At 51.7% G+C, this 22,317-nt stretch overlaps 1 protein-coding gene across 2 annotated transcripts in view; it reads left to right on the top strand.

Annotated features, from left to right (window-relative positions):
* BAHD1 (bromo adjacent homology domain containing 1) overlaps window positions 1-21,988 on the top strand; it is a 35,863-nt gene extending 13,875 nt beyond the window's left edge. Inside the window, exons 2-7 of one of the 2 annotated variants that reach the window (XM_038138732.1) lie at window positions 6,534-8,177; window positions 11,269-11,630; window positions 13,223-13,382; window positions 14,345-14,421; window positions 16,486-16,577; window positions 18,804-21,988. In XM_038138732.1, the coding sequence (XP_037994660.1) occupies window positions 6,551-8,177; window positions 11,269-11,630; window positions 13,223-13,382; window positions 14,345-14,421; window positions 16,486-16,577; window positions 18,804-18,993 (2,508 nt within the window). In that variant the 5' untranslated portion in view covers window positions 6,534-6,550 and the 3' untranslated portion in view covers window positions 18,994-21,988. The remainder of the gene's footprint in view (window positions 1-6,533; window positions 8,178-11,268; window positions 11,631-13,222; window positions 13,383-14,344; window positions 14,422-16,485; window positions 16,578-18,803) is intronic. The other variant, XM_038138734.1, reaches the window with a different exon arrangement.
* The last annotated feature ends 329 nt before the right edge of the window (window positions 21,989-22,317 follow it).

Here is a 22,317-nt window from a genome sequence, read left to right as displayed (position 1 = left end):
GTTCCACACTCTGCTACAGGCAGGGACACCTTCCACCATCCCAGATTGCTTCAAGCTCTGTCCAGCCTGGCCTTGGACACTTCCAGGGATGGAGCAGCCACAGCTTCTCTGGGTGATCTGTACCAGGGCCTCTCCACCTTCAGAGGGAAGAATTTCCTCCCAATATCCTGTCTAACCCTGTGCTCTGTCAGTGGGAAGCCATTCCCCCTTATCCTGGCACTACCTGCTCTTTCAAAAAGTCCCTTTCCTTCTCGCTGCGGATGTTCCCTGGGATATTTCAGGATTGCAATATCTGTGTAAGCTTCAGCCTTCTCTTTTTTCCAAGTGGTCTGGTGTGCACCTCCCATCCTTTCCCGTGTTTCTCTTGCCTAATCTCTGGACTCTGAATGCCTTCATTAAAAGGAAACCGTAGTAACTAGTTCACTGGGGAGTGATGCCTCAAAAGCCAAGTGTCAAAGCATCTCTTTCCATCCAATTGTCAGCCTGGAGACAAGCTCAGCCTCATTTCTACCCCCACATCCTTGTACTTACCTGCAAATGCCAGGGAATTCCTTTGCCCTACCCGGGCTTTCCTTTGCAGCAGCATGCTTAAGGCTGCTTATCCGTGGTTCTTCATGGGTTGCTGCTGCTGCTACAGCTGGGAGGGTCCTGTGGGAAGCACAAGTGATGGATGCTGTTTGGGAATTGCCATATGCTCTATCACACTCTAGAATCCATTAATTCCAAATTTCCTTCTCCTCCTGGTGCATCCCTCCCTAACTTGTTGAAAAGCAAAGAAAATACATCCCCTCTTGAGAGTAGGGAGGTAGTCATGTTATCCATCTCTGAGCAAACTAAGGGCACAGAAACAAGTCCTGGTCTCTGCTTCCAGTTTTTTTCCTGGCTTTGGAGTGGATTTGGAGTTTTGGGGAGGCAAGGATAGCTTTGCCTGTAAGTACAGCGTTTGCATCTCTTCTGCACAGAGTGTGGAACTGTGGCTGTGCCGTTGCCTCTCGAGCTCTGACCCCACTCGAGCCAATTTCAGTGGGATTTGGAAGGCTGTGAAGAGCAGAAGAGGCACCAGAGCTTCCAGAGACACACAGAACAACACTGCTTTATGTTGGGGTCACAAGCAAAAGGCTTGTGACAGCGCTTGGGGTGGAAATCTGCAGTTCTTCAAGGCTGTAGGAAGTGGTTTTGCCAGTGTTGATCACGGGTGTTCAGTGAAGGCATTGCTCTCAGAAACTTGGGGTTTGCTTTAATGCAGGTATGTGCCAGACCCCAAAGCTTTGGGGCTCCATACTTGGTCGGGGTTTGGTGCCTGATGTTGGAGTTGCTGAGGTCACTTATCAGTCCCCACATTAGTTTTTCACTTCATCATTTCCTGCCTATTTTGCCGGGTGGCAGCCTGTCAGTGGCGACGTGACACAGTGTTACAGCTTCTTGCCATGGGTAAAGGGGAAAGGAAAGCCGGTGCCTATGAGAAGGAATGTGCTTTTCCCGGGGTTGTGTTAGTTGCCCAAACAACCTGCCCTGCTGTGGATTTTGAGGAAATATCCTGTGACTCTCCCCCACGCTTGTACATTGATCACATCCACTGGTATTTTCCCACTCTTCCCCTTATTTCCTGCCCTCTTTTCCCACCCCATTGTCACCCCCATTCCCCCCCCACTTTTTCCATTTTCCCCCACTTTTTCACCCCCCCTATTTCTTTTCCCCTTCTTTTTATCCCCCTCTTCTTTTTCCCCCCTCTGCTTTTCCCCTTTTTTTTTCCCCCTTTCCTCTTCCCTGAGAATGCTGCTTGCTGAGGCTGCAGAGAGTGTGAGAACAGCCGGAGAAATGTAATTTTGGCTTCCCCAGACGGAGCACTGCCACTAGGCAAGATCTGAAACCAGATAGCCGAGGCTGAGGCAGACCTTCCCAAGGAATCAGCCGGGGAGCTCCTCGGGGTGTTCCCAGCTGTGGCTCCGGGCTCAGGCCTGCGCCCAGCCGGATTCGCTCCCTGTGCCGCTGCTGTCGGACACATTTGGCACTCGGGGTGTGAAGCCCCGGGCTCTCATTGCAGTTGTCTGTGATTTATCACGGCCACACACGGGCTGCAGAACTCCCAGCCGGGTGGCTGGAGCACACACAGGCTTTCGCAATGGGGGGATAATTACGGGCGTTGGAGCAGGGAGTGAAGCAGAGCCCAGTCTGGGACAGCTCCCAGAGATCCTCTGGGCTGTGCCAGAGTTGCCCCACATCCCTTTTGATGAGCCTTTGGAAGCTGTGGAGGCTGCGTGTCCACATGGCTTTTCAGGAGCTGCTGGCAGTGAATCATAGAATCCTGGGATGGTTTGAATTGGAAGGGATCTTAAAGATCCATCTCCCTGCCATGGCCAGGGACATCTTCCACTATTCCAGGTTGCTCCAAGCCCCATCCAGCCTGGCCTTGGACACTTCCAGGGATCATGGGGCAGCCACAGCTTGTCTGGGCAACCTGTGCCAGTGCCTGAGCACCCTCACGGGGAAGAATTTCTTCCCAGTTTCCCATTTAACCCTGCTCTGGTACAATGGTCAGAGCTATGCTGATGAGTGAGAGAAGCCAGCCCTTGCTGCAGCCTAATGAGCTCTGTATAAACAGTTTCCTCCAGAGCATGTGAATGATGGAGCTTTCAATGGATCTCAGGAGAAAAATCAGGACTGGACCCTGGGAAGACAAATTGTAGCTTCCAACAGCTACAGATTTTCTGAATGTTTGAGAGGGAGGCGATGTTTCCACTCACAGGATGTGCATGGCATTCAAGGAACTCAGCCTGGGATACCTGACGCTGCTGCGATTTATCTGGATTTCCCAAAGCTCCCGCAAGGCTTCTTCCACGCAGCACGTTCCTTAGAGCACTGGGAATTACTCGCCTGCAAAAGCAGCAGGGAGAATGGAGCCAATCCTCCAGATACTCACAGTTATAGGGCTGTTGTCACAGCAGAAGCTGTTCCAATGGAAATGGATAGACAGGATTCGAGTAGATGGGGCTGAGAATCATCGGAGCGGTGCCGTGTGTGGAGAGGAGGATTGGTGTTGTCGTAACTCTTTGTGTGTTATTGAAGTGCCAAATGGATTAGGAGCTTTAAAAGCTTTAATTTCTGTGCTTTTGGCATCGTCTCTTGGAACGCACGCGTCTCCGTAGTGAAGCTCTGGAGAGGAAATGGGGCTTGAAGGGGTAGTCCCAGACTAGTTTCTTCTAATTTCACTTGCAATCAAGTGCTGGAGAGAGAGAGACAGATGCTGCAGCTGCATGATTACAGAACATGCAGCTGTTATCCCACTTGCTTCTTTTCCTGCTAATGAGGCATCAACTCTCTCCTGAGTTTGCTGTTTGGGTAATGGTTTTATTCTAGCACGAAACTAGAAGTGGTTTTATTTTTTCTTGATTCTGGTTTGGGTTCAGCAGCTGGAAAGATGGTTTTTCAGAAGAAGTCTGGTTTGAGGAAGGGATTGCCCAGAGAAGCTGTAGCTGCCCCATCCCTGGAAGTGTTCAAGACCAGGTTGGATGGGATTTGGAGCAACTTGGGCCAGTGGAAGATGTCCCTGGCCACAGCAGGGAGTTGGAATGGGATGAGCTTTAAGGTTCCTTCCAATTCAAACCATTCTGTGATTGTATGATAAGGAGGCAGCAATTTCAACCAGCTTTAAAGTGCTTGGTGGACTCTGGATGCAGCTGGATAGACTGAGCTGCTTTAAACTTTAATTTCCAACACCTCAATGTCTTCTCACCATTGATCCAGTTCCTCAGCCACGAGCAATAAATGGGTGGCTCTGATTTAAGTAGCTTTCAGTTCTTCACATTGTTTCGCACTTTCTTGGAGACTTCTGGGCACAGGCAGCTTTTCTGTGCTTTGTGAAGCAACACAAAGGTGGAGAGAGGATGAAGAGCTCTGCCACTCTCCCTTCCCAGCTGGCAGGAGCACAATACTCGCTGGAAGGAAGCTCGGCAGGACTCTAATTTTGAGGAACGATGCATTTGCCTGTCAGAGGGCTGAGTTTGAGCTGCGTTCAAAAGCTCTGTCTCTGTGTTGTGCTGAGGGAAGAGGAGCGATTGCTGGATCCCAGGTGAGCTGGGAGCAGGAGCATCCCCCTCACAAAGCAATCCATGCAGTGCAGGTGATTGCGGAGGTGTGGAAAAGCCTCTGAGTAGTCCATACTGAGGATAGGTTTTGTTCCATAGGTGCTGGCAGTGAATCATAGAATCCTGGAATGGATTGGGTTGGAAGGGATCTTAAAGCTCAAACAGTTCCACCCCCTGCCATGGGCAGGGACACCTTCCACTATCCAAGGTTGCTCCAAGCCACATCCAACTTAGCCGTGGACCCTGCCAGGGATGGAGCAGCCACAGCTTTTTTGGGCAACCTGTGTCAGGGTCTCACCACCCTCACAGGGAGTTTATTCCTAATATGCCATCTAACCCAGCCCTCTGTCAGGGTGAAGCCATTCCCCCTTATCCTGTCACTCCAGGCCCTTGTTCAAAGCCCCCGTCCAACTTCCCTGTTGGCCCCTTCAGCTCCTGGAATGGACAATTAGGTCACCTCAAAGCTTCTCCAGGCTGAACAATCCCAGTTCTCTTACACCCCCTTCCCTCAGTCTCTCCCAGCCTTTTCCCAGCTTTAGAGCCTCTGTGGCATGGACAGTCACAGCTACAGCACCCAGTTTTTAGCAGTTACCCCAACTCATGTGAGCACAAATCCCCCAGGATGTGTGGTGCTAGGCTGGGTCAGGCTCCTGCCTGTGGACACCTGAGAAGAACAAGGTGCCTGATGCTGGCTTTAAGGCAAACCATGCCTTTTTATTTTGGGATTTTCACCTCTGCCAGAGGCTCAGTCGCTCAGTAGGGACAGTAGAAAATAGGATCAAAGTTGCAAGGAAATCACTGGTCCATATAGCCTGTGAAGAGTTGTCCTCCCCAGGGCATGTTCTGCAGGATACCTTTTCTGCCTCTGCCAAATCCTGCTCTACCTGATCCATTTTTTAAAATTGTAGTCCCCTTCCAAGCTCCAGAGGTTGCATGTGGTCAGTTTAGCCTTTTGTGTAAGAGTAATTCAATTCTGGAGGAATTTCTGTCTGACTTGATCCTCCTAATTCCCAGAGCCTGATTTTCTAATAAGAAAAATGTAGACATATATAAGTGTTTGTTCCCCACCAAGCTCTCTTCCTGGGGCACCGCCATGGGATATACCCTGTTTAACGGGGTGGAGGAACTCAGTCACCCCAAAAACACATTGCCAAGAGGATGACATCTAGAAAAGCACCATGCAAACCCCAGCGGGTTTCAATTCCTGAATTTCCCTTAGTTAATGCATATATAAGTAAGGCAATTAAAACACATTGGGCTTATTTCAAATAGATAATCTAATTATCAGCTTGATTAAACCATATCAAATGAACAGTTCTTGTAATTCGGGAGCTTTGTTCTAATCACTGCCAAAGCAGTAGGAGCTTTAATTAAAAGCCTCAAAAGTGGCAGACCAGTGTCAATTGAGGGGAGTTACAGCCTGAATCCTGATTGCAGGGAAGAGCAAACCCATCCTAGGTGGATGCTGATAAAAAGATCAGCTCTTTGCTGCCAATAAATGGAATTTGACTGTTTTGTAAATACCATTGAATGAAAGTAATTGTCCTTTGCTGCTGTTTCTGGTGCTCAGAGACAAACTTCATTAAATCTATTCCACTATCGCTCATTTACACTGACATTTTTAATGTCTGTAGGTTGGTATCACCCAGCCATATCCTGTCTCAGCCTTGGACCTACAGCTTCTTTATGCTAACATGTGCTCCTTCAGACTGTAGAATTTTTTAATTAAAAATTGGGCGCTGGATAACTCGGGAAGCCCAGGCTTCTTTTTCCTGCCATGAATGTATCTTTGGGGCCTCTCTGCTCTGCCCATTGTGATTTGGTGTTCAATGCCCACAACTTTTATAAAACACAACTACAGGGAATGACAAGAGCAGTGGGCAGCCAGGTTCCAACCTGCACAGAGATTTGCATGTATTTAATTTATTAATCTTGGCAGGTCTCTGCTTAATAGCCCAAGTTTTCTTTTCACCTGAGTAGGTGGACTTTTTGTTTTTCCTTTGCCTAATTGTCTCAGAAAATGAATCTGGAACAGCCTGCCTGTATCAACATGCAGGCAGTCACAGGCCGGGGGTTATTTCTGCTCCGTGCCCTGGACCAGCCTTCAGATTTTGGAGATTTGATGGGAATTTGTGAGGCGTTAGGAACAGTATCAGTGGAAGAGGGAGCTGGGTGGACAGCTCTCTGTCCGGACCCAGCTTTCCCCAGCTGCTGTGGCATTTGCCATCACCCCCTTGCTTTTAATTACTGTCGTGTTCCGTGGCTTAATATTAAACCACATCTAATTGCATCCTGTCTCTTAATTGGCTTAACTGGCCATCACCCAAATAGACTCTGCTGTATAGAAACAAGCTTCCCCAAATATTTCCTAATTGGCAGTTGGTGCTTTGTGAGGAGATGGGACCCTCTCAGCGATATTAATAGATGTTTTCTCCCGTTCGTTCCCAGGATTGGACATTGATCCTATGACGCATGCCCGGAAAAAACAACTTTTCCTTCTGAAACATCCAGCTGGTTCTGCTGGCCAGGCCTCGTCGCCAACAGGCAGCAGGAGGATGGACAGGGCCAACGCAGAGCAGCGGGACGGAGATGCCTCGGAGGCTCCAAAGTGTCCCAGTGGGTTTGTAGGGAATAACAAAAGCAAGAGTTTGCGTGAAGTGCGAAAGACATACCCGCTGCGGAGGCGGCTGCTCCCCTCGGTGAGCAAAAAGACCTGCAAGGTCCTCCTCACCAGGCTGGAGGATGTGGCTGGCTCTCTGTCCAAACAGACCCCGAGCTGTAAAAAAAAGCACCTTACCAGCTGGGTTGAGGGTTTGGGATCTGCTTTGTTCTCGGAACAAGTTCAGCCTGTGGGAGCGGGCAAGAGTGACTCATCCGGGGAGAAGTGCACAGTAACTTATCCCGGGCTGGAGCAGGACTTTGATCCTGCTCCCTCGGAGCCCAGGAAGCGGCGGCTGGCCTCGCTGAACGCCGAGGCGGTGAACAACCTGCTGTTCGAACGGGACGATGGCTTGTTATCCGGCAGGCGCTTCCGCAGGGACTCTGGGAAGGCTGCTGGGGACTGTACCCTCAAGGGCTTGCAGTGCAAAGCCGGTGACAACTGGCCTGCCCTGGAAAAACCGGCTGTGAAAACAGGGAAGGGAAAGAACCGGCATGAGCCCAGTCAGAAATGCAATAGCTGTGAGCATTCGCTGGATGAGGTCTTTGATGATGGGGCAAAGAGGGAGGATGGTGCCGTCTCCTACCATCCCACCCCAAAGAGACTGGCCAGCCTGAACGCCGTGGCCTTCCTGAAGCTGACCCACGAGAAAGACCAACCCCTGAAACAGAGGAGTAAATCGGACGGGGAGGGCAAGTCCGAGAACCACTGTTCGAAATCCACACTTAAGTGGGCCAAAGGCGGACGGAAGAACTGTGTTAAATCCAAGAAGGAAGTGGCTAGCTTAAAAGTGGATGGGCAGCACGGCTGGCAAGGCCAGACCCTGGGCACGTTTGGGAAAGGGGAGCAGCGGGACTCTTCCAGGCTCTATGGGACGACAGAGCCCGTCCCCTACGAGTCGCTGTCTGGCTCCTACGCCAGCACGGAGGGCTTCTACCACAGACTGCCTTTGCTCATGGGAGGACAAGCTTCCATGAAGCCGGAGTATGGAAGACCTGGAGAGAAATCCCCAACCCCCAAACAGGAATTTCATCAGCCTTCCTTTCCCGTGCAGCAGTTCCCTCCCTTGCCTGTGCCCGGGAATCCCGCGGATTGTGCATGTCTCTATGAATCCTCAGATCTGACTCCGTTGAACGGGTTTTATGTTTATTATGGCCAAAGTGGATACAGTGGCTATTCCCCCTGCTCCGTTTATCCCAAGGACGAGCTGTCGCAGGCTGCGACCTGCGAGGGGCTCCTGGTATCTTCCGGTTCCTTGCCATCAGGTGCTCATTTCCAGCCCCTGCACTGGTGCAGCTCTCCGTACTGCTGCGGGGAGGGAGCAGCCGTGAGCAGCTACAGCGTCTGCGGCGTGGTGCAGGTGCCGGAGGGCAGGATCGGCAGCGTGCATGCGGGACGGAACAGCTACCCCTACAAAATGCCTTTTGCAGCAGGTAAGGTGCAAAGTGCGCGCAAATCCCGGCCGGCGTTCCCGGGAGAAGAGGGTGGCTCGGCGCGGTGCCTGCTTGCCCGGAGGCTGGTTCCCTCTGCGAGCAGTTCTCAGCTCCACGGCCGAGCTGCGGCTTGGAAGGGATCCGCCTTCCACCTCCCCTTCCCCCGTTTTTTTGCCCGGAGGGTTTTTCCCACCGAAAGGTCTTGTTGGTGTGGAAAGCGGAGAATCGGTGAAAGGATTTTGGCAGCGAGGAGTTGACTCAGGGTTTGTCACGCTGGAGCTGAGGCTGAGCTTTGATCTGTGTCAAACGAGCAGGGTTCAGTTCCTGCACGCCATGCCGCCGTGCCGCTCTGAGCGCGGGGCCGGGAGCGCACCGGCATGAGTTACTCCTCCCAGCCCAAAACCTCGCTCCGGGGGCTCAGGCATCCTCACAGAGCCTGTGGAGAAGCAGGCATTGCCTCTGCTGTTAGACTGTAGTGGTGCCAGCCGGGGGCTGCAGGCTTTTTGGATTCCATGGATGGATCAGAGCTGGCAGGGCTGCATAGGGAGTTTTGCTGTGGTGGTCTAAGTGCCAGGCACACTGTTAGTTTGGGAATTCTCGAGCCCATCTTTGCTTTCTGTCTGACAATGAAGCACTGGAATGAGGAGCGGTGAGGGGGTATGGAAACGTCATTACCTGCTTGGCTCTCCTCTGTCCCCGCCTGCTTCTCAGACTTCCTGCTTTATCTTGGAGCTTTGCCGCTGCCATTGAAAAATACCTTTTTAAATATTTAAAAGTGGAGTGCTGTGTGGGGGTTATCAGACACCAGTACTGTGTGTAACGCTGGGCTGGACAGTGCTGCAAACGGTCGGTCTGTAGAGGAGGCTGCTCTCCAGCTGCTGGGAGTGCCAGCGTGGGATCTTTCCACTAACCACGTGTTCCAGCCAGGAGCTGGCATGACTTACCCACTGAGAACAGATTTGCAGGTAGGTGGATGGAGTTTTGGTTCAAGCAAGGCTTTGTCATCTTCCTTCGCTGGAGGAAGCTGCTGAAGCTCAGGAGCGTTTGGTTGAAGTGTAATTTCTGTTTTCCCGAAATATCCCCGCTGTCATGGTGCTGCTTCCTACGGCAACAGCCAAGCAGGGCTTACTGGTGGCTGCAGAGCTCTTGAAAGGGGAATGCTCACAAGACAACCAGCTCAGCAGTGTGTTCTTGCCTGACAGTTTCTGTGTAGTGCCCCGAGGTCATACCAGTCTACTTTGTTCCTCAGCTTTTGCATGCTAGTGCCTCTGATTTTGTGCAGCCAGAAGGATGCAGGCAGACACAGACAGAGTATTTTCCAGAGCTCAGCCCTCCCTGTGGATTCAGTGATTTCTCCTGGTGCTGGCAAGGGCAGCAGCAGTTCCAGGAGTGGGTATTTGCTAGTGAGATCTCACCCTGCTACTGAGATCTCCCTTGCTGCGATTTCCTTGCTGGGAGCGACTTGGATTTAAAAACCTGTAACATCAGAATCTTTGACATTTTGGTTTGTGGGTTGAAGAATATAAGGAGGTCTCAGAGAATATTGATGGAGACTCAGGCTTAGGGATTGATTTTTATATAATTATGCACCTCTGAAACATTTTCCTTCCCTAGAGTGGGGCATTTTAGTGAACTGAAGGAGCACTTTGGCTGCAAGCAGCAGGCTCCCATCAGAGAGGGATCCAGCCTGACATGCCGAATGCCGTGTGTTACAGCTGTCCGATTTGGTGTCTTCCAGGTGTTTGTAGGAAAATACCAGCGTCTGTGTGGTACAAATCCAGGGACTGGGCTGTGATCTTGGGCAATGGTTGGGCAGTGTGGGAGCAGAGTGGTGGAAAGGAGCTGGGACAGGCTGTGAGAGCTGCTTTAGTGCCAGTGCTGTTGGAGAGGCTGGAAGTGTGTATGACCAAGGAAGGAGTCCCAGGGGTGCCAGCAAGAGCAGTTCTGCACCAGGGCTCTGGCGTTCAGTAAAGATTTTTGTGAAGCTTTATCCTGCTCTAGCTCAAGCTTAAAAGCTGCTTTTGTAAGCAGAATACCTGAGAGGTGATTCCTTGCTCCATGTGTCCTGTGCCTGCCAGTGCCTGCATCCTAATGTCCAGGCACTCTTGGGGGTTCCTGTGGTGTTTGCTACACGGGGTTGATTTGATTGATTGATTGATTGATGAGGATGATCTGTGGCATCCCTTGCACTCACGGCTCCACAGTGACTTGCCTGCGGCCCTTAGGGAGGGTAAGGTGGGGAGGCAGGAGTCCCAGCAGTTCTTTGGCTGGAGCTGTGTGGCTTTGGGTGGAATTTTCCCTTCAGATTTGCAAGCTCTGCACTGAGGCATCTCCCGGAGCCTGACTGGAGCTGTGCTTTGGTCACCCCAAAAAGCACAGTCTCCTCTTTAGAGAACGGGGTGGTTGATGTATTGGTCCAGGAGCTCTTTTCCCGCTGATGGGGCGTAATTACAACTGGTTCTTCCATTGGCCTGGGTTGAGACTTGTTTGTGACTCCTGAGCAGAACAATGTATTTCTGGGATGCTCTGAGAGGCGGCGTCAGCCAAATTCCAACCTGCTGAGGTTCCTGTGTCTGCTGCAGGGACACAGTTTTGCTGAGGATGCAGCATCTTGTGGTTGTGTTCCACCTTGTTTCATCTTTCTGGACTTAATTTGGAGAATCTTCTCAATTTTCCCTGATTAGTAGAATTTGGCTTTTTGAAAGAAGCTGGCTGCTTTTGGCAGTGTGATTTAATCCTTCTCATTGTTTTGATAAGCCTTTTATTTCTTTTATACATATTGACAGGCAGGAACTGCTTTGGACACTGGCCAGCCTTGTGTGTATTCCTGGCTGGCATTACTTGGGATTCAGATGGGTTTGTTGTGGTGCAGTGTCATCCGCGGAGCGCTGGAACACGCAAGCTCGGGAATGGCTTTGCTTTTACAATCCAGTGACAGTGCAAAATGAAATTACAGCCTGGAGAGTCTTTACAGCTATAATGCAATAAAGGGGATTTCGGGCAAAAGCGGCCGTGGTGTGGGACAGTCCCGGCTGCGGAGTTTCTTTATGTTCCAGATGAGATCCGTGACTCATTTCTTCCCTTCCCTTAGAAGGCTGCAAGTCTCTGGACCAGCTGAACCTCACAATCCCGGTGGCAGGACACCCCGCGTCGCCTGCCCACCCGCTCTCAGGATGTCCTGTGCCCAGCGTGCCGCCAGCCGCAGAGCCCGTTCCTCACCTGCAGACCCCCAACTCTGACCCTCAGACCATGGCCCGGGAATGCCCTCAGAGCTCCAAGCCTCCCAGCGGCTCCAAGTCTGGGCTGCGGAATACTCCGGGCTGCCTGCACGCCTCCAACAGCAAAGCGGCGGGGGGCCATTCCCACCCCAAGCAGCAGCGGATCAGCCGGCGCAGAGCCACCAACGGCTGGATCCCCGTGGGCACGGCCTGCGAGAAGGCTGTCTATGTCGTGGTAGGTGTCTGAGTGCTGGGGCTGGGCGGGGGCAGCTGCCTGTGAACCTCCAGGCGAGAAGGCTTGGGAGTTGTGGGGCCCTCTCCCAGCTGGAGATGGTCGCTAGGTGCTGTCTAGAACCTCCCGGTGACATTCTGATGGGAGCAGAGGCACTGCTGGCTCTGTTCCCTGTGTGTCCTGGTGTTACCTTGCACGGCGTGGTTTGGGAGGGGAGGAGAACCTGCTGCTCCTGTGCTGGCCTCAGCTCAAAGGTGACGAATCCTCCCAGCTCCGGCATGTACGAGGGTGGCACCCGAGGCACGTGGGAGTCCATCCTACTGGGATCATCCTCCAGCTGCTTTCTCCTGGGTAGGGCAAACCTGTCCGAGAAGCTGAGGGTTGTTGTAGCCTCAATTATAAGGGGCACATCTAGAGGCAGCTCTCATAAGGTGGCTCTCACTTAGGGTGTCTGTAGCCCCTCAAGAATCTCCCAGCCTACAGAGGACTGAGACAGTATAGTGGCTCCCAGCTGGAATTTTTCTAGCACCCAAAATCCCCTTTCTTGTAACTTGCATGGTGGCACGTCCAGTTGCTTCTCCAGGGATTTCCTGTCTGTACTTTCCCATTTGTTGCATTCAGGGGCAGAGACTGGTTCCTGTAAGATGGGAGATTTCCTGCCAGAGAATTCAATTAGGTCCAGTCAAGTCCACTTCAATTGTGAGAGAAGGCAATATCCTTCATCTTATTAAAGCATAAGAGCTTGAAATGGGCCCCACGTGGTGTCTGGGAAGGTGGGACAAGGCACTGATGTGCAGTAGATGTCAGGAGGAAGGAAGGCCATGGTCCAGGCAGGATCTGTGCTGCTGCTTGGTGTGGTGGCGCAACCTCAGGCTGCTGCTGAGAGCAGCAGCCAGGGCAGGTTTTGGAGCTCTAGCTTTTGGGAGTGTGTCCAGGTGCCAAGGACTGTGTCAGAATGAAGCCTGTCAAGGCCAGGGACTGGCCTTGTGCATCCATCCCTCAGGCTGTCACACCCCAAAGGAGCAGTGAGGTGTTAATCTCCTTAAGATGCTTCCAATCCTGCCTGGGAGATCTGGCAAGAGGTTAAACCATCCTGCTCAGGCATTCTGAAATGAAACTCATAGCAAAAGCAAACTAAAAATGCCTGGTTCACAGTCCCAAAAGTGATTATTTTGTACTGTCAGAGGGTACAAAGGAATTATTGGCAGTCCTGCTAAGGAAGGCTTTGTGCCACAGCCTCCCTGCCACTCCCTGCCTTGCTTTTGTCAAATATTTCATGTCTTATTGGTTTTTACCATGTTTGTATCAGAGAAACAGCATTCAAAACACACCTAGTTTTTGGTGCCTTTGAATGGGAAGGAAAAGCAGGCCTCCAGGTGGAAAGGTGATTTTCCTGAAGATTGTGATTTTGCGGGCAGAATGGAAGGAGCGAGTGTGCTTTGATTTGACATCAGAGTATTAATGTCAGCAATTAGGGCTTTTGTGAGATGTGCTGTCCCCCCGGTGAGCTGCTCCTCACTGCCAGCACTGTGGAGGAGAGCCGTGAAGTCTCCCTTTGCCCGTTGACTGGGTTGTTTTGGTTCCTGTGTGTGCAGAACGAGCCGGAGCCGGCCGTGCGCAAGAGCTACCAGGCCGTGGAGAGGGACGGGGAGATCATCCGGGTGCGCGACACCGTGCTCCTCAAATCGGGGCCCCGCAAGAAATCCATGCCCTACGTCGCCAAGATCTCTGCACTCTGGGAGGACCCCAAGACAGGTACTGTGCCAGGAGAGTGTGCGTGTGCTCGACAGAGAGAGCTGGAAGCGGGGAAGGAACGGATCTAGGGAGAGCTGCGGGCTGGTTAGGGTACCAGGGTTATGGAGAGGAGATGAGCGCCATGGCTTCCATTTGGATTGTTCCAGGAACTGAAGTGCTCCTTAATCACTTGTCTGGGGCTGATAAATGGAAATCTTCCTGGATATGGAAGCACAGAATATTTGCCAAGTGCCCGTCTTAGCAGCCCTCTCCTGCATTATTTCATTGCTCAAACATCGAGGGAGCTGCTGTTTGCTCCAATCCAACATCTGGTCTGGGAGCTGTTGGAAACAGGGCTCTTCTGCAGCAGCTCTGATGGACCCCAGCAGAGCTGGGGATGGGAGTTGTGGGGACTTGCGGTGAGATCTGGTGTCTGACTGGCAATCCCTGAGCCAAGGATGCTGAGCCAAATGCTTTCAAATAGAGGTTGTGCTTAAAATTGGGGAAAAGAAACCCCAAAAATTCTGTGTAAAAGACATAAATCGAGGTGTGGTGAGGCCCATTGTGGTTGTGTCAGTGCAGCAGCAATTCTGCCCTGAACCTGGGAATCAATGCTGCAAGTTCCCACCTTTGGACGAGCATCTTTTCCAGCTTGTGTGCTGAATAGATTGCTTTTTTGGCAGGTGAAAGCATTTGATTTTTGAATCTTCGGGGAGTTGTTTGTGCCTGACTTCTGTGGGATGTTGTAACCTGAGTAGAAGGAGGCGAAGGTGTAGTAGGAAAGCAACACGACCGACTCCATGCAGCTTCTTGCTGTAACAAAGGGACACCTAGTTCAGCATGAAATATTTATCAGCCACAGCTGCCTCTCCGTGAGCACTGTGGGAATGGAGGGGATGGAGCAGCAGGAGGAAGCCAGGAATGAGTGGGAAAACACTCACAGAAAGCTGAGGCTTGACTTGTTTTAATCTGTGCTGTTGCAGGGGAGCTGATGATGAGCCTCCTGTGGTACTACAGACCAGAGCACACTCAGGGAGGCCGCAACCCCAGCATGCACCAGGTGAGTCTGGATCAGGGCAGGGCATCCCGGGCTCTCCGTGCTCCTGCAGGAGGAGGGCACTGCCCCAGCGTCTCCCTGCATTCCTGGGTGGCCTCAAGCTGAGTACAGCAGAGCGCTCTTGGCTGTCATGCAGCTGTTGCCAGATGTGCTGAGTGGTGGTGTCCTATAGTTGGGCTTTTCCCCCAGATTTATTGTCCTGTGGAGAAAATCTGGGCTCTCAGAAAAGCTGCCGAGTTCCTTATATGGAGGCTCTAACAGAAACTGCTGAGTGTTGGTGATTCTCCCTTTAATCCACATATGAGTAAATTCCACATATTAAGTAAAAAGTAATTTTGACTGTTACCTTAAGAATAAGGAAGAAGTTTATACTGAATCAAGATCAGACACCTTTCCAAAAGCATATTCTAATTCCCAAAGGACTGCAGAGCCTGATGCAAAAGCTCCTGCTGCCATTTTGCAGGAAACTGAAGTGCCTGTGTCATGTGCTGCCTTTTAATAAATCCCTTAATCTGCTTCTTAAACTCCAAAAACGTGTTAGTTTTGTACAGAAGCGTGGATGCATCATCCATGCCCTGCATAGATTTAAGATGAGAACTAAAGTCTGGCTTGAGGATGCTGTGCCAGGATAATGGAGTTGCTTTTTAAAGAAAAAACGTGTGAATCACTGTGACTTCACGCCTTGCTCTGCTTTGCATGGGCTTGTGTTGGGTGACAGAGCGAGCTGGTTTTAACTGGGAGTGAAGAATTCACTGCTGTGTTCAACCCAATTTTAAAAACTTGGTGCTTTCTTTATTTCTATTACTTTTTTAAATAAAAAGGGAGGGAGGGTTTGAGAGCAGCACTCGTGAGCAGCCAGGGAATTGTAACTGCCTCGTTCGCAGGGCACAGGTGAGTTTCTAAACCAAAATGTGGCACTTTATAAATGAAAGGTGAGCGTGTATCCAGTTGTATTTCAGTCCAGGGAAAATGCCAGGAGGAATTTTTGCAAACCCGTTTAAATTACACAGTTCTTCAAACAAGAGAGAGCTTGGGCTGAGGGCTGGGCCAGGCTTGCCAGGGTGACTCAGGTAGTTTTGACTCAAGGAGTAAACCAGAACCCCAAGGTGCAGAAGGCAGGTGTGGCATTCCCAGTGTCCCTGATCAACCCTGTCCCCAGATGTTCAGTCTTTTGTGAGTTTTCCCTTCCAGCAAAGCAGAAATGGAGCCTGCAGGGAATGCTTCCAGACTTGTGCAGGGCATCCACGTTCCCAGAGATCATCTGTGCTGATCTAACTATACCTGAAATTCTTCTCAGTGCCTCTGTCTGGGTTACCCTGTGTATAACCAATCCTGCCTGCTGCAGAGCCAAATTCCCAAAATTACTCTGGGAAAAATTGAAGAGAAGTTTGCCGGTAGAGGTTGTGGCTGATCCTGCTTGGATGTGTTCCAGGCCAGGTTGGATGGGGCTGGAAGCAACCTGGTCTAGTGGAAGGTGTCCCTGCCCATGGCAGATGGTGGAATGGGATAATCCTTAAGGTCCCTACCAACCCAAACCAGAGCAGGATTCTATTCCAGGATTCTGAAAAAAGCTGTTGCTACTTCTTTCACTAAACCAGCCTTTTTAATTAAATTGGGAGAAGGAAGTGATTGGATAAAAAGGGTTTCTTTAAGTTTTTAAGACATAAAGATGGATTAGAGAATCCAGGAGGAAAGGGGAGACCGAGGGGTGCAGCCAGCCACGGCCTTGCTGCTGAAGAGCTTTGTGACATTGGAAATTCATGGGACATTGGAGCACTTGGTCTCACAAAATGTGCTGGGCAGGGTGAGATGGCGGGAGAGTCCTTTGCTCACTGCTGCTGGATAAAACTGTGGTGCACAGAGCACAGGGCAGGTGCCTGGTTTGTGTGGGACACTGGCTCTGAAGAGTGTTCACCGTGGGCGTGCTTTGGTGACTCCACGTGGAGGTGATGGGTGAAGGTGCAGAGCTCCCCATTCCCTCTCTGGGTGGGCGAGGGTGTGGGGCTGGCCGTGCCTCCCGGGGCTCCGGGCCAGCTGGGTGACCTGTCCCCTCCCCTCCTCGCCCAGAACGAGATCTTTGCGTCGCGGCACCAGGACGAGAACAGCGTCGCCTGCATCGAGGAGAAGTGCTACGTGCTGACCTTCGCAGAGTACTGCAGGTAGGTGGAGCTCTGAACCTGCTGCACTTCCCAAACCTCCCCCTGCCTCCAGCCTCTCTCACCCTGCCCGTTCCAGCCAGCCCAGCTGTCCCAGCCCTGCGGGCTGTGGTGTGCCTGCAGCTGGGGTAGTGACACTTGCTCTGCTGCAGGCAGGGGGCTTCTCCTGCTCCAGATCCATTACACGTCTGGATCGTGTAGGATCGTGGAATCTTTTGGGTTGGAAAAGACCCTTAAGAGATCATCGAGTCCAGCTGTTCCCCTAGAGCTGCCAAGGCCACCACTGACCCATGTCCCCAAGTGCCACATCCACACAGCTTTTAAATCCTCCAGGGATGGGGACTCCACCACAGCCTGTTCCAAGGCCTGGCCACCCTTTCCCTGAAGGAATTTTCCCAATATCCAGCCTAAATCTCCCCTGGTGCAACTTGAGGCTGCTTCCTCTCAACCTGTCCCTTGTTCCCTCGGAGCAGAGCCTGACAGCCAGCCTCTGGCTGTTAGGGAGTTGTGGAGAGCCAGAAAGTCCTTTTCTCCAGGCTGAGCCCCCCCAGCTTCCTCAGCTACTCCGGGTGCTCCAAACCCTTCCCCAGCCTCTTTGTGCTCCTCTCAAAGGACTCCCAGATATTGATGCTTGTATGACCACTGCACGTGGTTTCAAGGAAAACAAGAACAGGTTACAGGAAAACATGGAACTTAAGAGCTAAAAACTAAGTGAGCTAGGAAGGGATCCTATATATCCATCCCTTGGAGGACACAGGTGCCAGACTACCCAAAAACCTGCTGATACAAGTGCCAGTGTTCATGCTGGATGCCAGATCCTGGGATTTTGGCAGCAGCACCCCTTGGAGCAGTGACTTGGGCTGTTATAGTTGAGCTCTTGCTGATTGAATTGCAGCTTTGTCAGTCAGAACTTCCCAGCATCCATGTTCCAGCCTGCCATCCTGTGATGGATACACAGAGCTGAAGGAAAATAGGGATTGAACGGGCACAAACCCATCATGCAAACCAGTGCTTTAAATCTCTCAGTTCTGCTGGGTGCCTCTTGTGGTCTGTGCAGCCCTGCCACGGAGGGGATGCCTGAGGCCTCCTCCTCACCCTGCTCCTTGCCCAGGGCTCTGCTCTTGGAGTTTCTAAAAAACAAACTGGCTTACAAACTCTTTAGTAGCTGAATTTTGATCTTTCTTTTGAGAACACTAAAGAACTCCAAACAAACAAAAAATACCCCAACCTAACCCCAAGAATAACAAACCAAACAAAGCCAACCAAACAAAATCCCCCATCCCCAAGCTTTGGATCAAAGCAGTTCCTTTCCATTCTAACACCCCAGTCTTCTGGAACAGCTACTGGCAGGAATTCTTTCATGCTCTTGTGGGTCAGGTCACCTTTGAGAGATGTTCCCTGAAGGCATCCTGAATTCTTTGTTTTCCTAAATATTGGTTCATAAGCATTTATTAGGGGCTAATTAGCAAAAATTAGGCCAGAGCAGTAAAAAACAAGGTTTCAAAACTTTTTTTTTTTTTAATTGCTATCATCTTTGGTGCTGTACAATATTCACCAGTATGGAAATGCAAACTTGTGTTGCTTCCTGCAGGAGTTCTCTTTGAACAAAGCTTTGTCCACATTCCTTCCCTTCCCCTTGTCCTCCAGCAGCTGCAGTTGCGGCTCCCAGCAGGACACAGGCAGCAGGAGAGGGAATGAGTTCATGATCCCCAGCACAGGAAGGACACGGACCTGTTGGAGCGAGTCCAGAGGAGGCCAGCAGGTCGATCAGAGGGATGGAGCACCTCTCCTATGAGGAAAGGCTGAGAAAATAGGGATTGTTCATCCTGAAAAAGTGAAGGCTTTGGAGTGACCTAATTTCCCCTTCCAGTACCTCAAGGGAGCCTACAGGAAAAAGGGAGAAAGGCTGTTTACAAGGGCCTGGAGTGCCAGGACAAGGGGGAACGGCTTCACACTGCCAGAGGTCAGAGATAGATGGGATATTAGGAAAAAGTTCCTCCCCGTGAGGGTGGTGAGGCCCTGGCTCAGAGAAGCTCTGGCTGCCCCATCCCTGGAAGGGTCCAGAACCAGGTTGGATGGGGCTTGGAGCAACCTGGACTAGTGGAAGGTGGAACCTAGTGGAAGGTTCCTGCCCTCGGCAGGGGTGGGACTGGATGAGCCTTTATGTCCGTTCCAACCCAAAGCATTCCAGGATCCTCTGATAACTCTTCCGATGTGATTGCCCCGCAGATTTTGTGCCTTGGCAAAGCGTCGAGTCGAAGGGATCCCGGGCAGGAAAACCATCATGGTTCCTCCCTCGGAGGAGTATTCCACCCCTCTGCACCGCAAGGTGCCCGAGGACACGGACCCCGAGCTGGTTTTCCTCTGTCGTCACGTCTACGACTTCAGGCACGGGCGCATCCTGAAGAACCCGCAGTAGCACAGCCTTGGGTCGGAGCGCGGCGGCAGCGGAGCGCCCACGGCCTGGGACACCTGTGCACTGTCACCCACCTCATGCTGCTGCAGGTGGGAGCGCCCAGCGCTCCGCCCTGGGACTCGGGAGCGTGCGAGGAGCGGAGCCCGTGGAGGGGGAGGCAGCAGTTGAAAGCACAGCACTTCATTAAAAGCATAAATGAAAATATATACGTAAAAAAAATAAATATATGTATATAGATATAGGGATTTGCATAAGTAAATCTATATCTATATATGTATGTAGAGCTGCATCTGTCGGGAGGGTTTGCAGGGGATAAAAGCCAGGAAGCAGTGCAGAGCCGTGGCTGGGGGAACGGCGCGAAGGTGCAGGAGGGATGTGTCAGTGCAGCGTTTGTGGAGTCTGGCTGGGACAGCCGGTGGTTTCTGGGTCCTGAACTGAGCCCAGTTCTTGGCAGAGCACAGGAGAGTCTCCTTGGTCCCGCAGGACAGACTCTGAGGATTCCCACGGTGAGAGCTTCAAAATGCAGCTTTGGGAGCTGCCTGGGTGCAGAGTGGCCTTGTGTCATGCTTGGATAGGTGTTGCTCCAGCAGGGGAAGAGGTGACCCCTGTTCCTCCCTCGTCTTTTCCCTCCCCTCACCTCGCTGCTCTGTGATTCACCACCTAGACTGGGGCTCGGAGCCTGCTCCGTGGTGGAGCAGAGGGAGCTGGCAAGGTGGCAGGTGTCACACTGCAGTGTAGGGTTAGAACTGGTCCTGTCCCAGGTGTCCTGACCGAGCCCACAGGATTTTATGCCCCATTCCCCAGCCCCAGCACTCACGGGCACTCGTTGCTTGGAAGCTTGGAGCTCACAAAGTGGGCACTGCTGGGGGGAACCATGTTTCTTCTTCTCTTCTGAGTGTTGCTCTTCCTCTGATGGCTCAGGGGGCCCTGGATTTTCTCTTTCTTCCCAGTTTGTTTCCTGTAATGTCGTTTACAGACCCTGCTTATCCCCGTGTGTCTGCAGTGGGAAGAAGCCAGAGGGGGAAGTGGCAAACCCTTTTCTTGCGTGTTTTTGGCTTTTTAAAATTCCTTCCCCGTGTGACTGTCCTGATGCTGGGAGTGCTGTTGAAGCCATCAGCAGCCTCTCCCCCTCCAAACTCATCCCGGTGTCCGAGCAAGCTCACCAAAGTGGCTTTGTGGCTCCTGAAAGGACCTGAGCATCGGGAAAGGTTCGCACGGACCACGCGAGCCCCGCAGGTCCTGCCTCTTGCCTTACCTGTACAGATCCCAGACAGACCTTAGATCCCAGACAGATCTTAGCTTATCTCAACGCTAACTTGGAGTTAATCCCAAAGCAAACCAAAGGACAGTGTCACACCCTGGGGAGTCACTGCGCCAGGCTGGGAGCCCAGCCCGAGATTGCACTAACTTACAGCAGAACTGACTCCGTGCCACCCACGTTCCTGCTGGCTGGAGCCACTCACTGAAATGAGGGATCTGCGTTCTCCCAGTCTTCTGGGGCTTCTGAACGTGTGTTCCGTGGTGGAAGCGTCCATTCTGTTTTAATGTCCTATCAGTGGAAGCAGCACTCCCCAGAGTACTCCCTGGGGACACAGGGCTTGTCACCTTGCTCCAGTGGCCGCACACCTGCCTGGCCTGGAGAAAAAGCCCATGGCATCCAGTTCCTTCCATGGAATAGTTCAGGCACGCAGGAGTTCTCCAGAGATTTGCTCTACATACCAAAGAGGGGACCGTGTCCGGAGGCGATGGCTTGAGGGGATGACAAGGTCTGGCGCCCGCCGCAGCGGGCGGGCATCTCCCTGCAGCTGGTGGACGATTCCTGCTGGAAAATTCCTGTTTATTCCCACCTGCGTAGCCCGGGGAGAACACGCAGCTCCAAGAAGGGGGATCCCAGGTGTGCGAGCAAGAATTGTCAGGTGAAGCATCTTCTCTCACTTATACCTCAAGATACTGTGGGTGTCAAAGGGATTGCCCAGATCTCTCCTGAACAATTCGCTTGGCACTGGGGGTCTCTTGGAATGATGTGGTGGGGCTGTGTTGGGTTGGGAAGTGGTGGCACTGTGGGGACACTCGGATGAAGGGCTGCAAGGAGACCTTGGAGATCGCGGTCTCTGATGCTTCTGGGGGAGGATATGAAGTGGTTTTCCCCTGTAGCAGGGAGGGAGGATGCTGGAGAAGTGGAACTGCTCCTGCCTGTGACACGGGGGGAATGGCAGCTTCCTGGCCATGGGGGGAGCGCAGCAGCTGCACCCCGCAGTGAGTGGAAGGTGATGGAAAGCCCTAAATCCACGTGTTTGGTGTCACGGGGACTCCTTTGTCCCTGATCCTGAAGCAGGAGAGCTGCTGTGGCCATTTCTCCCCGGCAGTGCTTTGGACATGGAATGCTGCAAGACCCACCAGCCAGGTGAGCCTGAGCACTGCTGCAGCTGGGCCCGGGTGTGAGACCCAGCCTTGGAACCACAGTAACTCACTGAAATTCCTCCTTCTGCCCCATCTCCCCCTGCTCCCACCTTGTCCTGGCTCCTCTCCAGGTAGCAGGGAAGTTATCCTTGTCCTGGGTCTATAACAGGCTCCGGTCCAGCTCTGGAGAGGACAAACCTGACTCTTCTCATGTTGAATCTGCTTCAGGCCATGAACATTGAGGTTCACGTGGTTGCTGATGCTGTTGTGCAAACAGCATGTAAATGAACTGAAATGTCTTATCCCTAATGAAAAGATTTCCTGCTTTTTTAATCTATTAGATATGGAAATATTTTTTGAAACTGAAAAATGCAGTCGGTAGAATTTAAATTGAAGCGTAATACATGTAAAATATATTTTAGTTGATAATTTTGTAAAATGCACTTTTTTGTGTCTCTTCCCTGGTTTCCCAGATCTGTATTTCATTGTTTACAGATGGAATGAGAACATTCCCTATTCCCTCCTTCTGTGAGAAAGATATATTAGAAGTAATTCTTAAAAAATAAATTTGAAAAATCGTATTGATTTAGAAAACAAACCAGTGCTGGACTGTTCTTCCCATTCCTGCATGAACTTCCCGCCTGGACCTGGTGGTTGCAGGAGTTAGGAGTGCTTGGGAGCAAATGCGGGTGCTCAGGGTTGTGGGATGAGCGATCTGTTGGGTTTTCCATGGAAATAGAGCCAGTGGCAACAGGATAGGCAGGGATTGACTGACTTTTCTCCAGTCTGCTCTTGACAGCCGCTGTCAGTGGAGTATTTGAGTCTCTGGTGTCCAAGCAGGGCAGGTGGTGGTGACAGATCTTGTTTCAGCTAGGCTTTAGGAACCTTGAAGGAAGCATTTGGGAATGTTGCTTTGGAAAAGTGTCT

Source organism: Motacilla alba, chromosome 5, assembly GCF_015832195.1.
Source record: "Motacilla alba alba isolate MOTALB_02 chromosome 5, Motacilla_alba_V1.0_pri, whole genome shotgun sequence".
Taxonomy (NCBI): Eukaryota; Metazoa; Chordata; class Aves; order Passeriformes; family Motacillidae; genus Motacilla; species Motacilla alba.
The sequence above is the reverse complement of the archived record's forward strand: the minus strand, read 5'-3'. Positions and strand labels throughout refer to the sequence as shown.